Here is a 16663-nt window from a genome sequence, read left to right as displayed (position 1 = left end):
AGGAGAGGGAATAGCAAATTACAATAGCCAAGCTTCAGGTGCTGTGCTTCTCTTTATCCTCACGAAGTTGACATATGATTCCAGATTTTACAGACAGGCAAACTGAGGCTCCGCTGTGCAGTGGTCACATGGCTCGTAAGGGGGTCTCCGGGGCGGCTCACGCCAGCCCTCTTGGCAGAAGCCTCAATGTGTGGTGGCTGTGCCCATGGCCCCCTCCCCAAGAGTTTCTGCATGTGACCAGATCTTCTATTAAACGTCCCATCATGCTGGCCACAGCTAACTGGACAAGGGATTGGAGCTGGACCCAAAGCCAGCAGAGCCCTGAGGAGTTCTTCTGTGAAAAGGTGGCTGGATAAATTGATGTGAATCCTCCTCTGCAAAAGAATGCAAGACTGATGGAAGCAGAGGGAATGAGCAGGTGCACCAAGACATTCCGCGAAAGGCAGGGAGGTGCAGCCGTGACACCATCTTTCAAGCCAGTGACAGGAGCGTTCACGAGTTACGGGGCTGGGGGACGGGGAGGGGAGAGGACGGGGGACAGGACGGCCTTGCCGGCAGGCACTCCAAAATGGGACTTGAATTAGCACCCACAAAGCACTAATTAAGAAAGTGGCAGCTAAACCAAGAACAGAAAGACTTCCTCAAACTGTCAAGTCCTGAATATGCAAATTATGAAAATGAAATTATTGTAATCAATATTTCAACAGAGTATCACCCAGTAGTTTCAGCACTGCACAGACAGAAACATTCATTTTTAGAAGGCCTAAACTGCAATGACAAAGTGAACAATATACAGGGACAAAACCCACAGCTTCAGTCCCTATTATGGGACAGTAAAGGAGGTTACAATACTAGAATCAACTGAGATTTAAGGAAAAAAACCAACACTGAGGCCCCAGGCTTCCCTGATGGCTCGGCAGTAAAGAATCCACTTGCCAGTGCACGAGACACCAGTTCGATCCCTGGTCCAGGAAGACCCTGCATGTCGAAGGCAACTAAGCCCGTGTGCCGCAACGACTGAGCCTGCGCTCTGGAGCCCAGGAGCCCCAGCTACTGAGTGCACACGGAGCACCCCAGAGCCTGTCTGTGCTCTGCAGTGAGAGGAGCCCCAATGACTGAGTGCACATGCAGCACCCCAGAGCCTGTCTGTACTCTGCAGTGAGAGGAGCCCCAGCGACTGAGCGCACACGCAGCACCCCAGAGCCTGTGCTCTGGAGCCCAGGAGCCCCAGCGACTGAGCGCACACGCAGCACCCCAGAGCCTGCGCTCTGGAGCCCAGGGGCCCCAACGACTGAGTGCACACGCAGCACCCCAGAACCTGTGCTCTGGAGCCCAGGAGCCCCAGCGACTGAGTGCACACGCAGCACCCCAGAGCCTGTGCTCTGGAGCCCAGGAGCCCCAGTGACTGAGCGCACACGCAGCACCCCAGGGCCTGCGCTCTGGAGCCCAGGAGCCCCAGTGACTGAGCGCACACACAGCACCCCAGGGCCTGCGCTCTGGAGCCCAGGAGCCCCAGTGACTGAGTGCACACACAGCACCCCAGAGCCTGTCTGTGCTCTGCAGTGAGAGGAGCCCCAACGACTGAGCATACACGCAGACCCCAGAGCCTGTGCTCTGGAGCCCAGGGGCCCCAACGACTGAGTGCACACGCAGCACCCCAGAGCCTGTGCTCTGGAGCCCAGGGGCCCCAACGACTGAGTGCACACGCAGCACCCCAGAGCCTGTGCTCTGGAGCCCAGGGGCCCCAACGACTGAGTGCACACGCAGCACCCCAGAGCCTGTCTGTGCTCTGCAGTGAGAGGAGCCCCAACGACTGAGCATACACGCAGACCCCAGAGCCTGTGCTCTGGAGCCCAGGGGCCCCAACGACTGAGTGCACACACAGCACCCCAGAGCCTGTGCTCTGGAGCCCAGGGGCCCCAACGACTGAGTGCACACGCAGCACCCCAGGGCCTGCGCTCTGGAGCCCAGGAGCCCCAGTGACTGAGTGCACACACAGCACCCCAGGGCCTGCGCTCTGGAGCCCAGGAGCCCCAGTGACTGAGTGCACACACAGCACCCCAGGGCCTGTCTGTGCTCTGCAGTGAGAGGAGCCCCAACGACTGAGCATACACGCAGACCCCAGAGCCTGTGCTCTGGAGCCCAGGGGCCCCAACGACTGAGTGCACACGCAGCACCCCAGAGCCTGTCTGTGCTCTGCAGTGAGAGGAGCCCCAACGACTGAGCATACACGCAGACCCCAGAGCCTGTGCTCTGGAGCCCAGGGGCCCCAACGACTGAGTGCACACACAGCACCCCAGAGCCTGTGCTCTGGAGCCCAGGGGCCCCAACGACTGAGTGCACACGCAGCACCCCAGGGCCTGCGCTCTGGAGCCCAGGAGCCCCAGTGACTGAGTGCACACACAGCACCCCAGGGCCTGCGCTCTGGAGCCCAGGAGCCCCAGTGACTGAGTGCACACACAGCACCCCAGGGCCTGTCTGTGCTCTGCAGTGAGAGGAGCCCCAACGACTGAGCACACACGCAGCACCCCAGAGCCTGTGCTCTGGAGCCCAGGGGCCCCAATGACTGAGTGCACACGCAGCACCCCAGAACCTGCGCTCTGGAGCCCAGGAGCCCCAGTGACTGAGTGCACATGCAGCACCCCAGAGCCTGTGCTCTGGAGCCCGGGGCCCCAACGACTGAGTGCACACGCAGCACCCCAGAGCCTGCGCTCTGGAGCCCAGGGGCCCCAACGACTGAGCGCACACGCAGCACCCCAGAGCCTGCGCTCTGGAGCCCAGGGGCCCCAACGACTGAGTGCACACGCAGCACCCCAGAGCCTGTGCTCTGGAGCCCAGGGGCCCCAACGACTGAGTGCACACGCAGCACCCCAGAGCCTGTGCTCTGGAGCCCAGGGGCCCCAACGACTGAGTGCACACGCAGCACCCCAGAGCCTGTGCTCTGGAGCCCAGGGGCCCCAACGACTGAGTGCACACGCAGCACCCCAGAGCCTGTGCTCTGGAGCCCAGGGGCCCCAACGACTGAGTGCACACGCAGCACCCCAGAGCCTGTGCTCTGGAGCCCAGGGGCCCCAACGACTGAGTGCACACGCAGCACCCCAGAGCCTGTGCTCTGGAGCCCAGGGGCCCCAACGACTGAGTGCACACGCAGCACCCCAGAGCCTGTGCTCTGGAGCCCAGGGGCCCCAACGACTGAGTGCACACGCAGCACCCCAGAGCCTGTGCTCTGGAGCCCAGGGGCCCCAACGACTGAGTGCACACGCAGCACCCCAGAGCCTGTGCTCTGGAGCCCAGGGGCCCCAACGACTGAGTGCACATGCAGCACCCCAGAACCTGCGCTCTGGAGCCCAGGAGCCCCAGTGACTGAGCGCACACGCAGCACCCCAGGGCCTGTCTGTGCTCTGCAGTGAGAGAAGCCGCTGCAATGAGAAGCCCAAGCACTGCAGCAAGGACAGCCCCCGCTCACCACAACCAGAGAAAAGCCCTCACAGCGACAAAAACCCAGCACAGCCAAAGATAAATAAGTTAATAAAAAAAAACGGAGGCCCCATAGCCAATTAATAAAAATCAGAAACTCAGGGGTTGGGCCCAAGAATTATAAAAGCTCCCCAGGCTACAGATCAGTGGGTCTGTGGCCCAAGGATCATCAACATCAATGTGACCTGGGAGCTTGCTAGAAATGAAACTTCTCAGACCCCACTCCACATCTACAGACCAAAACACTGAGGGTTGGGCACAGAAATATGCAGTTTACAAGACAGTCCAGAGACTCTAATGCACCCTAAAGTGTGAGAACCATGGCCTTAGATGATAATAAAAGGTGAATCTTACTTTTATAGTTATGTAGTATCTATTAAAAATACACTGAAGACAGGCCAACTTCCTCAATAAAGAAAAGTTATATAAAGATAAAAAACACACTTACTTAGGACATTAAAAATAAGCAATTCAAAATAATGATTATTTATATTGTTCAAAATAATGTTTATTTAAATTTTAACTATATAGAGATCACGATACTAACTTATATGTATGAAGTATGCTTAAAATCGGGGCGGGGCGTGCAGACACAAACAATGAAAAATTGCAACTAACAGCTCTGTGGCTTCTGAGTGATTATAGAGCCTTTTTTTTTTCCTAATTGATAATGTATTATCTTCATAATTTTGAAAAAAAGACATATTTAAAATACAGTATCTTGACGTTATCTCATATTATACACAAAAATATAAAACAAAATTATTAGAAGTAAATAAGAGTATTTGTATGGCTTTTGGGTAACAAGGAAAGCTTTCTTGAGACCAAGAAAAGTGAAAGCCTTAATGTGATTGATACACTTAGAAACAGAATTTTAAAATAAAATGACTCCATAAACAAAATGAAAAGATGAGCCAATTACAATACAAATAGCAGACAGTAGGACACTGCTAGAATATACATAAAGAACTCCCACTGATCCATACAAAAACCTAACTAAACAATAAGCAACCAATAAAGCAGTGACTGAGTCACAGGAGAGAAAATTCAAAACTATTCACAAACACAGGAAGAGTCACTCAAGGCCACTAGTAATAAAGAAAAGTAATTCAGACAAGATACCTTTTTAAATTTACCATAATAGCAAAAAGTGTTTCATCCATAAGAAAGGCAAAAATAAAAAAATTAAAAAAAAAAAACTTTAAAAAAAAAAGGCAAAAATCTTAAAATCTAAAAAAAAAAAAAAAAGTGTTTTCTTCAGCAGAATTTATGTGTATAAAACAGCCATCATTCTCTTCTAATGTTTTTAGTGCTTTGGTTAAAAAAATTCTATGTAATTCAATAGGACCCCATAGGGAATTTATGTAACTATATTCATTGTAATCATATAATAAACGTATAATTATTTCAAAAAAAAAAAGAAAGGCAAAAATCTTAAAAGTCCATCAGTATCAGAGTGATGCATTCGTGGTTTGCTCCTGGGGATATTAACGGGTATCGCTGCTGTGGAGTGCAACCTCGCCAGTCAGCCCAGCAATTACGCTTCTAGGCACAAAGAAATGCCTGATGTCCTTACAGCACTGCTTTGTGATAGCAAAATATTAGAAACAAACTAAATTTTTATCAGAGAGAAAGGTAAATGAAATATCATACATTTATTCAAAAATAAACTATATCGTGGGCTTCCCCAATGGCTCGGTGGTAAATAATCCACCTGCAATGCAGAAGACACAAGGAGATGCAGGTTTGATCCCGGGGTCGGGAAGATCCACTGGAGGAGGACATGGCCACCCACTGCAGTACTCTTGCCTGAAAGATCCCATGGACAGAGGAGCCTGAAAGGCTACAGTCCAAACGGTCGGACACGACTGAGCACACACACACACACAGTTCACTTTTTTATACTGTACAATAGTTAATGACAATGAATAGATCTCTATGTATCAACATGGACAGTTCTCAAAAAATAACTAAGAAAGCAAGTTAGAGGAAAAAAATGCAATTTTAAAGCCATTTATATAAATTCTTAAAGCCTCTGAAATACTCTCATTTTCTATCTATATAAAAGATATTAAAATCACTCTAAGAGTAATTTTAAGAATACACATGAAACTCACAACAGAGGTTATTTCTGCGCAAGTGAAAAGCTTTTCTTCAGTTTTTCAATCTTCCTCCCCCCTACAAAAAAATTGCTCTGCACCCCCCAAAAGTCAAATATAATGACATGCTACACGATATGAACATGAGCACCCTGATAATGACCTGAGTGTGGTGTGCTCAAACCATGTGAATTCTGTTATGTTATTATAATACAAGCACACAGTTGAAGTGAAAACGAGATGAAACTTACGCATGTAAGGCAGTTTTTCTGGGCAGGGGAGGTATGGTGAATATGTGAAGTTTTCCGGAAGATATGTTGTTGTTTGAACGAGATAATCACTTGAATTATTGCCTTCAGGATAATCTTAGAGAGAGAGAGAAAAAAGTTACGACCAAAAAATTGCCTTTTGCTTTGCTCCTAGTATGAAATATGTCGCCGTCACTGTGTAAAGACTACACTCTGCGATCCGCAGCAGCACTTAAGAGGTGATTATCTAGAAAGAACGATGGAAAAGCAAAGTACACCTGCCGGGACTGCTCTCCCGTTCACCCTTCACGGCTGCCAGAAGGGACCTCTCAGCATGATTTCCCCAGGGACCCTGGGACGCGTCTGGGAGAGGAGCGGCCGGATCCGTGCGTGTACACACACACACAGCAGACTCATCTGCGACCAGCAGAAAACACCTGCTCCCATCCCTCCCCCAGCCGAGCTAGATGCAAAGGGGGAGTGAAAGTATAGCAGGGGTCTGAGAGCGTGGGCTCAGCAGTTGTGGCGCATGGGCTTACTGCCCTGCGGCATGTGGGATCTTCCCCGACCAGGCATCGAACCGGTGTCCCCTGCACTGGCAGGGAGACTCTTAACCCCCTGGCCAAAGGAGCCACCACAATGAGAAGCCCGTGCACCGCCACGAAGAGCAGCCCCTGCTTGCCACAACTAGAGAAAGCCCACGTGCAGCAATGAAGACCCAGCACGGCCAAAAATAAAATACAGTAATATATATATAAAGAAAGTGCTGCAGGAGGATCATCTCCTCTCTCAGGCAGCCCAGGGTGCTCTGGACACCCACATGGCCACAGCACGCTGCATGTGCAGCCACAGGGAGCAGACGGTGGGAGTAATGTTTTCTCACCGCCTCACACTTAAGAAACTGAGATTTACCCACTCAACTGACTTCTGCAATACAGCCCAATTAAAAGCCTTAAATTAGTCATACCCAACCCGTGGGCTGCAGTTTCTGGAGCACCCTGGAACTATTATTGCATTAGGTCTATTATTTTTAGAGTCAGCAAATTATGGAACACAGAGGTACTGGTTTAGAGTGCCAAAATCAAGTACTGAGTTCAAATCCTGCGCCAACAAGCACTAGCTTGGTGGTACAAAGCAAGAGAAGAAAAGCTTCTCTTCTGCACCTGCCTCGTGTTGTCATTTTCAGATTTCAGAAACATAAGCGTACAAAGTGCTCAGAACAACCCCAAGTCCATATGCATATCCAGGAACTTCAGCTATGAGTGACTGCTTTAGAAATGAGCCCCTCAACCTGGAACAATCAAGAGCCTTAGGAATTTTTTAACTTAGAACCAAGGAGATGACATCTCAGTCCCTTTCTGGAACAAAGTTCTGAGAAGTTCTGAGAAGCAAATCTGGGAACCATGACCTGCTAGCTTCCTGCTATGCAAGAGGAAGCTGGTCTAAGAGGATGAGACCAGCAAGCAGTGAGTAAGAGACGAGAAATGGAAACGGCTGATTACACCACTGTCTATCTTCTGGATCACAAACTCTGTACCCACAGGAAATGAAGTTCCAGCAGCCACTTTGGAAAATGTGAAGACTTTATTTCAGTCCTCAGTAATCTGCTCTAATGAAAAAGGCATTCCTATAAGAACTGGCCAGCAAGAAGAGAGTTAGGAAAGGGGAAAATGGACGTATGACTTAAAAGGGAGGTCTGTCTGCCAGTAACCAGCAAGCACAAGACTGAGGGTCAAAATCACAGGCTTACTGAACTGCAAAAGTTAAACCTTCTCACCGCAGACTCCTGGAAATTAAATATGAAGCACATGAGAAGAATCAAAGAAACCCAAACATCTCTGGTCCATATCATGACCTAACATAAACATTCATGCATCATCAAAATACAACAGATGAAGGGAATGACCTGGTGATCAGTGGTTAAGATTTCTTGCTTTCACTGCCAGGGGCCCAGGTTCAATCCCTGGTAAGGGAACAAAGATCCTGCAAGCCACAGGTGTGACCAATAAATAAATAACAAAGTAAACTGAAGACATTAAAAAACACACAAACACAGTAGATGGAAATGCAGCCAGGAAGACACTCTGGAGCAAAGACACACACCCCACCTTCAGGCCTACCTGCTGGAAGGGCCCTGCAGACCAGAACCCCTTATAAATAAGTGGAAACTCCTCATGAATTTGGCAAGTTGTCAGTCAGGTTTGAAGGTAAGTGTATTACCAGAAAACCTCAACATGACAAATGGGGCCCAGTGGTGGTACAATGGCTAAGACCTTTTCCATCGGAAAATGAGAAAGTCCCAGTAACAAAGTCCTCCCAAGCTCATGCCTTTCTCCAGGGAAGCCTGTAGTGTGTTTGGTAAGGAAGGCCCTCCAAGACAGAGGGCAGAGGGGTTCAGCAGACATTAGCAGTTTTATGCCAATACATGCAAGGACAGACAAAAACCACAGAAACAAACCCCTCTAGGAGGCCACACTTGTATCTCATCCATAGATACCGAAAGATTTAAAGATACTAAACATGACATAAGTGTGCGTGCCAAGGCACTTCAATCCTGTGTCTTTTTGTGACCCCATGGACTGTAGCCTACCAGCCCCCTCTGTTCATGGGATTCTCCAGGCAAGAATACAAGAGTGGATTGCCATTTCCTTCTCCAGTAGATCTTCCCAACCCAAACAAATCCTCATCTCCTGCAATGGCAGGTGGGTTCTCTACCACTAGCATCACCTGGGAAGTTCTGAAATAAGTGTCAGGAAGTCCAATAAGGCTCTTTTTTTAAAAATCCTTTAAAAACTATATATCTAGATATATGTATCAAATTTCTAGTTAAAAAAAAAAAAAAACTTTTCTCCTTTTATGGGGACTCAAACTACGCCTGCCAAGCATCTACTCTATACTGTGCATTTGTAGGAGCTGAAAATAGAAGATAAATAAGCTTGTCCCTGGGAGTCCACTGCCTTTCTGTGTTCCAAAGGCCCATTTTCTTATAATCCCGAAGAAGATAAATATTAACACACAATCCCAAAGTAATTTCTTAATGCCATATAAATTTAAATAAGAGCATTTTCTTACTATACATAATTTATTAATTCTTGTCATTAAAGCCCCGGCCCCTTCTCTTAGCCGCAGACTCTGACTCTAAAATCCACATCCAAGTCACAGAGGTGTAAAGCTCTCCAGACATCTCTGCAAAACAGACTGTTAACTGGGCTCCCTTTGGGGAGTCTCGTGTCAACAGGAGGGCTGGAAGACTGTTTTCACTTTTTATTTTCATGCTAAAATGACTCACTTTGTCATGAAAGAAACCACGGATCACTTTTATCAGTTTATAAAGAATCAATTTAAAAAAACCCTCAGAGACATGCAGTATCATTACATTTTATCCTTTAAATACAAAGTTTTTTAGCTAAAACATGTGACTCTTGACAACATCCTTATAAATGATCACAAGATCTCAACTCATTGTCAGACTACTAAAAATGTCTGTACCCTTCAGTAATGCATCCAGAGGTAGTTACATCATCCCAGTGTATTGTGTATATAAGAACTATGTACCCCCTTGCTCATATGTCTGTAAATCTCTTTTAATTGAAATCAAATTGCCTTTGATTTCTAGCATCTAATACAGCACCTACGACACAGAAGACACTTACTACAAGTGAATACTTCACAACTGATAATGCGGCCAACAATGATTCAAACTTTGGGAGACTATGATGTAATAAACCCACAAAATTGTTATTCCTACCAAAGTGCTGAGGCCCATGTAGCATAACCCCAGCTTCAAAACCCAGGAGCTTTAAAAGGTGATGCATGACAGATGCTCCAGAGGCCGATCTACCACAACCACTGTAAAATGTAGACATTATTTCATCTAATGAAAGGATGAAAACACAGTGAGACCTGGGCCCCTGCCTTCTTCCTCTCTTTCAAAGCTACACCAGAAAAAAAAAGGAACCCAGAATGGAAACTGCTAGACAAGCCCCTCTTTGGCTCTCACTGGACCTGAGGAGACCAGGCCAAATGAATCCTCTCCAGGGCTTTGTCTCCCCTGCAGCTGAAAGCAGGTAACAGAAACCCAGGCAGTGTTCTGGTCTATTTACCACTTGCCGTGTCAGGCTGGCCAAGTCCGAGGGCCTCCAACCACGCACCCACCGAATGAGGAAGTGTGCTGGGTTATTTCTAACAAGCCGACTGGCTCTAACAGCACGTGACCTTTGTCATCGGTTTTGATAACTGCCCACTGAATACATTTTGTTTTCTTAATTTGACTGACTCCATGGGCTACAAGGCAAGGTACCATATGATTATAAAAGTATATGATTTCTTTACAAAAATTTTATATAAATCTCTTTACACTGGATGCTTCAGAATGTCAGATACGTGGTTAAAAAATCTTATTTGGAATGAAATGTACTTAGAAATATCACAATTTGCCACTAGGTGTTAAAAATTTTGCTTTTTACTAACTAGTTTTATTGGCATATGACACTGTATTAGTTTAAGGTGTATCACATAATGATTTGATACTTGGATATATTGTGAAATGATTACCACCAGGCTAATTAATTAACATCCATCACATGGTTACATATTTCTTTCTTGTGATGAGAATTTTAAAGATCTAAGTGATAAATTTTCAATGAGTCAATACATATTTCTCAACTCTTCCCTGGAGCCCAATTAGTCCTTTGTACACCTTACTGACCACTGTCTCCTTTTGGGCAGACTTTATCTGTACACATCTGTTCAGAAATAAATCACTGTATTATAAGTAGCTATTTACAGGTTCCATCTCTCCCAAAAGCCTAGAGATCTTCCATAAAGGGAAGATCTTTTATTCTTTTTTGGGGGTGGGAGGAGGTAGGAATCCTTTATTTTTGAATTGTGCTATCTGCCTTTTGGGCTTTCCTGGTGGCTCAGTGGTAAAGAATCCCCATGCCAATTCAGAAAGATCTGGATTCAATCTCTGAGTCAGGAAGACCCCTGGGAGAAGGAAACGGCAACCCAATCCATGAATCTTGCCCAGGATCCCAAGGACAGAGGAACCTAGCAGGCTACAGTCCACAGGGTTGCAAAAGAGTTGGACGTGACTTACAATAATATCTGCCTTTTACAATGAATGCTACCTGCCAAATTTTCATTTTATTCTAATAATTCTATGAAACAAGGTAAATGAAAAAGCTGGGCACAAAAAACTTGGACAATCTTTTAAATATTCACCAGCTAGTTGGTATAAGAACAAGTACCAGATCCAGAATCTTTTGATCCTTAAAGCAGAGAACATCAGCAATCGGGAAGACAAGCTCTCGCCCTGGTTGACCTGTTACAAGCTGTGCATCCCTGGGTCAGTCACTTTGTCTGGGGCCCGTTGTCCCAGATGAATAATAATGGGATTGAATAAAGTAATCGCTAATGATCCTTATGGCTCTAAAGTTTCAAGATTATTTTCCCTAAAAAAGGTACTGTGGCAATGTGGGAGAAAGACCATGCTATTGGAAAACAGTTTTGAGAGGATGTTTTTCTTCATGTTGTATCTCTAATATCTAGCTGAGTATTAACTATACTAGCTGCTCAATATAAATGAACACGGCAGTGCTTCATAGTTACCTATACAAACTCCATTTTCCCTTTCTTCCTAGGTAAAGTGAAAGGGTTAGTTACTTAGTTATGTCTGAATCTTTGTAATTCCATGGACTGTAGACCGCCAGGCTCCTCTGTCCATGGAATTCTCCAGGTAAGTATACTAGACTGGGTTGCCATTCCCTTCTCCAAGGGATCTTCCCAACCCACGTCTCCTGCATTGCAGGTAGATTCTTTACCGTCTGAGCCATGAGGGACAGAATCCCAATTTCATTCAGAGCACCAGGAGCCCAGCTCAAAGACTATCATTCCTGGTTGCCCACACAATTAAGTATGTCACTTTGCTGACAAAGGTCTGTATAGTCAAAACTATGGTTTATTCCAGTAGTCAGGTACGGATGTGAGAGCTGGACCATCAAGAAGGCTGGCGCTGAAGACTCGATGCTTTTGAATTGTGGTGTTGGAGAAGATTCTTGAGAGTCTCTTGCTTGGACTGCAAGAAGATCAGACCAGTCAATCCTAAAGGAAATCAACCCTGAATATTCACTGGAAGGACTGATGCCGGTGCTCTAATACTTAGGCTACCTGATTCGAAGAGCCAATTCACTGGAAAAGACTCTAATGCTGGGAAAGACTGAAGGCAAGAGGAGAAGAGGGAGGCAGAGGATGATACGGTTAGATAGCATCACTGACTCAATGGACATGAATCTGAGCAAATTCCAGGAGACGGTGGAGGACAGGGAAGCCTGGCATGCTGCAGTCCATGGGGTCAGAAAGAGTCAGACACAACTTAGCAACTGAACAACAACAACGAGACGAGGAATTACCATGCGGGACTTCTGGGAAGGACCTTTACAAAGGGGGAACTCTGGTTCTTTTCCCTTTCTTCCACTGCTCCTTCTAATGACCCAAGAGCAAACAGGAAGCCTGGAGACCCACAGTGTCTTAGCCTGTGAAACTACAAGACAGAGCAGAAGCGGGAAAGTGTGTGAAGAGTTTCTCAACAAAAGGAAGTTATCCAACCTCCAGACTTCATTTATACAAGAACATAAGCCTCATGTGTTTAAGCCACTGCAGTCAGCTTTCTCTTACAACCAAACCCAGTTCCTAACTGACAACGACAATCTCCTGAGAAGAGCTGCACCATCAGTAAAGGAACCAACTGAAAGGCTTCCAAAGGTTCATAAAAAGCAAACTAATCAAAGGATGCATTGGTTGTTTGGTCTTCACTGAAACTGTGACTTAGTGAGGGGAGGAGGGAATTTCTTTTCAGTTGTGAAGTACTCCGGTTGGGGTTGGAGGTGGGGTTGATCTTGCCCAAATAACTAATTCTCCTAGTAAAGCACAATATTCACACATATAACTTATTCACACCCTGGGAAAAGAACCTGATTATACACAGATTTTATAAGCACTCACTTACACAAATACAGTAACCTGAAGATGCTTAATACTTCTGTTCAGTTGAATGAACTTTTAATGAACACTTTCACAACCAACCTATTCAACCAGGACAAGTCCCAGTGAAGCTTTTAAAATGTTTCAACTTCTCTCAAATTGACCTATTATTCAGAAGACTAATTCAGGCAGAAGACCAGTTCATGAGACTTTTACTGTACTATTAAAATACCAACTCAGATGAGACCATCCTTCTGGAGGAAATTTCTTTAAAGTTAAAAGGAAGAAGAAAATTATGAGTGATTAAAAAACATTGATTGGTGGCATCATAACACAAATTAGGCAAATGACTAGAACAGATTTTGTAGAAGCATGTGTGACACTGAAATTAAGAATCAATATGCAAAAGTCTTGAGATGGGAGAAGGGTCTAAAACTATTACCCACCTTAACATACATTTTAAGAAAATGCACCTATGACTGGGGGGGGACAGGAACTTCCTATTAGCAAGTTGGGTGTGTATATGTGTGATTTATAGTGACACAATGTATGAAGAACTGGTGATGTAAGTTAAATCTTCAAATTTAAGGCTTAAAATAAGAATACAGTGGATGCAACAACTGACAATCAGCCGCTGAACCCTTAAAATAACATCTAATACAGCTTCCAGAGACAATGTGGAAAACACTGCTACAAAGGAACACATGCATTCTTCCACAACAGTTGAATCTACTCACACTAGCTCTACCATCATTAAATCATGAGTTGGGCCTATTACTTAGGCTTTAACTTCCTGTGATTCTGATGGAGATTCTTCTTCTAAGTTATATTTTAAGAAGGTAAGAGCAGCTACTGATTTCCAATGTTACATGATTTCTTCCTTTCTCTCCTAAAAAGGCCATACAATTATTAACACTCCTCTGTAACTGAAACAAGTATTTTCTAGACAAAGTTGGCAAATCATCTTGAAATTAAAATGGGCATGAAGAAAGATGGCAGCACAGCTAAGATGCATAAATGACTCTTTGTGGTTAATTTGTCTTTAATATGGAAGGCAAATTGAAAAATACAAGTTATTTTTCATATTTTGCTTATGCTTTCAAGAATTAAGCTAAGTATCTTTATACAAAACCCCATCACCTCGGTGATCACACCTTTTACGTCCTAGAATACATGACAGTCCTGACAGTGAAAGACCCTCCCGGTGCACTTAGTAGACCTTCCTCTTTAACAGGAAGTTACTTGCAGGCAGGACAAAGATGAAGAGATCTGCTTTACTAACTTATGATGACAAGGCTAAGAAGCAGAAGTAAAGCAAAATTAAAACAGGAAGCTGTCTTACCTGTGCCGTTGAGAGTAGTGTTTTTATTTGTGTACAGCCTGATCATGTGTCCTATTGTTTTCACATTTTCTCTTAACATTATTCCTCGAGCTTGAACCATAAAGAGATATGTGTTGGCTATAAAAGAAAAAAAAAAAGAGAGAATGACATGACTCAATTAGGTTTTTTACATTAAAAAATAATATTCAGAATTGAGGAACTGCTCAATAGACCAGAACTGATTCAATTAGTACATCAAATGGGAAAACAAATATAAAATTACTATTTCCCATTATCGAAAACTCACAAAAACAAACTCCTTTTAAAAAACAATAAAATGAAAAATTATAGTAGTAATATCCATCCATCAACTAGAATGAGACTAAATGAACTATCCAAAAATCATAATTCCTTTATCCACATATGATTTTCTACTATAAAATATACTCAGGAATTTCAGGAAGGCATTCTTTACCACATAATTCTTTACCACATTCAACCACATAATCCTAAAATTCACTTTCTCTAATTCTATATTAATTCCCTCAAACCAAGGACTCCACAGAGGTAAGAATTCCCTCATGAATCAAACATATGTCACAAATCACCATGTCTAATCTGGATACAGATCTTTCATATTCTCAGTGTTGGGGGGGGCACACGTAGGATGATCTAGAATCACAATCTCTTGGCAATTTCTCTTGATTACTTGAAATTTTACACTCTCAATCACAAGTCTACCTGCCAGGATTGTAAAAGCAGACAAAATCAAAATCGACATGGCATCACTACTTGCAATAGCCAGAACACGGAAGCAACCTAGATGTCCGATGACAGAGGAATGGTAAAGCAGATATGGTACCTGTATACAATAACTCAACCATCAAAAGGAACAAATGTGAGTCAGCTGTAGTGAGGTGGATGAACCTCACTACACAGTGAAGTCAGAGAAACAAATCATCTATTATCATCTATAATATCATCTATTAAAGCATACATATGGACTCTAGTGGAGAAGGAAATGGCAACCCACTCCAGTATTCTTGTCTGGAAAATTCCATGGACAGAGGAACCTGGAGGGCTACAATCCATGGGGTCACAAAGAGCTGGCCATGATTGAGCACATCAGCATGGAATCTAGAAATAGTACTGATGAACCTATTTACAGAGAAAAAATGGAGACACAGACGTAGAGAATGGACTGTGGACACAGTGGGAGAAGGAGAGGTGAGACAAATGGAGAAAGTAGCATTGACATGTATACATCATCATGTGTAAAACAGATAAAAAGCCTGGTGCTCTGTGATGACGGAGAGGGGTGGGATGATACATACATAATCATGACTGATTCACAGTCACGTACAGCAGAGACCTCCACAACACTAAAGCAACTGTCTTTCAATAGAAAAAAAATTTTTGTAAATACATCATTAGTGGTCTCATTTGAATTTAAAAAAATCAACGTGGCATTTTCAAGTTGTTAATTTCAATCTCCAAGGTAAGTGCTTCAAGAATAATTTGTATTTTTTTCCTCTGGGAGAAACTGGTAATTGGACAAAGATTACAAAAGTCATTGCCTTTTGAGATGCCAAGCCTCCTCAGAAAAGCACAGAAGTCGAAAGAAGACCCTTTCTTTCTTGGTCCTGATTCTGCTAGTGCTGGGCATAACTTTGGACAGCTCACCAGATCTCAGTTCTCTCGCCTAAAAATAGCAGTACTACACCAGGTTTCTCGGAAGCCCCTTCTACGCTAAATGCTCCAGGCATAAAGCTAAAAATCATAAGCTCCATTCAGACAAGAGGAGGAGGCTCATTTTCACAGAAAAACCAAGAAACTGCAAGGCCTGGTTAATGACTCAATTTTAAGATAAGCTGTCTCTCAACACACTAATGGCACTCTTGAAAAATGAATGCTGAATGAAAAGATCAAAAATGCCAACTCATTTTCTGGGCCCAGTTCTGCTTCTTTGAGATGGTACAGGGAGGTGAGCAAAATGTTTGCCACCTCCTTTCTCCTTTTACTGAAATCTGAACTTGCTCGAAGTACCAGTGAGGACAGAATAAATAGAACAGAGAAGTGGAGTAAAATAACACTTTTTTTTTTTCACCTTTAACTCATAAAAGAGAAACGCAGGTTTTACATAAGCTCCAGCTCAATCATTTTTAGGCACCTGTCCGGAACCCACCTGCCAATGCAGGAAATGTAAGAGACATGGGTTCAATCCCTGGGTCAGGAAGATCTCATGGAGAAGGTCATGGCAACCCACTGCAGTTTTCTTGCCTGGAGAATCCCATGGACAGACAGTTCATAGGGTTGCAAAGAGTCGGACATGACTGAGCAACTTAGCACGCACTCACCACATCCTCTCTGGAAATCAGTCCTATAATTAGATCTAACTTGTTTAGGCTTGAATTTATTAAGCCAGGCTTACAAACCCCACATGTTTTTAGTACATTTTTGTTTCTTCAGTGGACTTTCAAAGACAGGTGAGACAAAGTGAAAAATGAAAGTAAAGACAACAGCCAACCAAAAATGTG

The 16663-nt window shown here is 44.5% G+C and overlaps 1 protein-coding gene across 1 annotated transcript in view; it reads right to left on the bottom strand.

The window, feature by feature from the left end:
- Positions 1 to 16663, bottom strand: part of B4GALT6 (beta-1,4-galactosyltransferase 6) — a 70099-nt gene that overhangs the window by 34178 nt on the left and 19258 nt on the right. The window contains exons 2-3 of the mRNA XM_043444344.1: positions 14148 to 14264; positions 5828 to 5941 (exon numbers count right to left, since the gene is read on the bottom strand). Of these exons, the coding sequence (XP_043300279.1) occupies positions 5828 to 5941; positions 14148 to 14264 (231 nt within the window). The remainder of the gene's footprint in view (positions 1 to 5827; positions 5942 to 14147; positions 14265 to 16663) is intronic.

This window comes from Cervus canadensis, chromosome 23 (genome assembly GCF_019320065.1).
Source record: "Cervus canadensis isolate Bull #8, Minnesota chromosome 23, ASM1932006v1, whole genome shotgun sequence".
In the NCBI taxonomy this organism is placed as follows: domain Eukaryota; kingdom Metazoa; phylum Chordata; class Mammalia; order Artiodactyla; family Cervidae; genus Cervus; species Cervus canadensis.
This window is presented reverse-complemented; position numbering and strand designations above follow the sequence as displayed.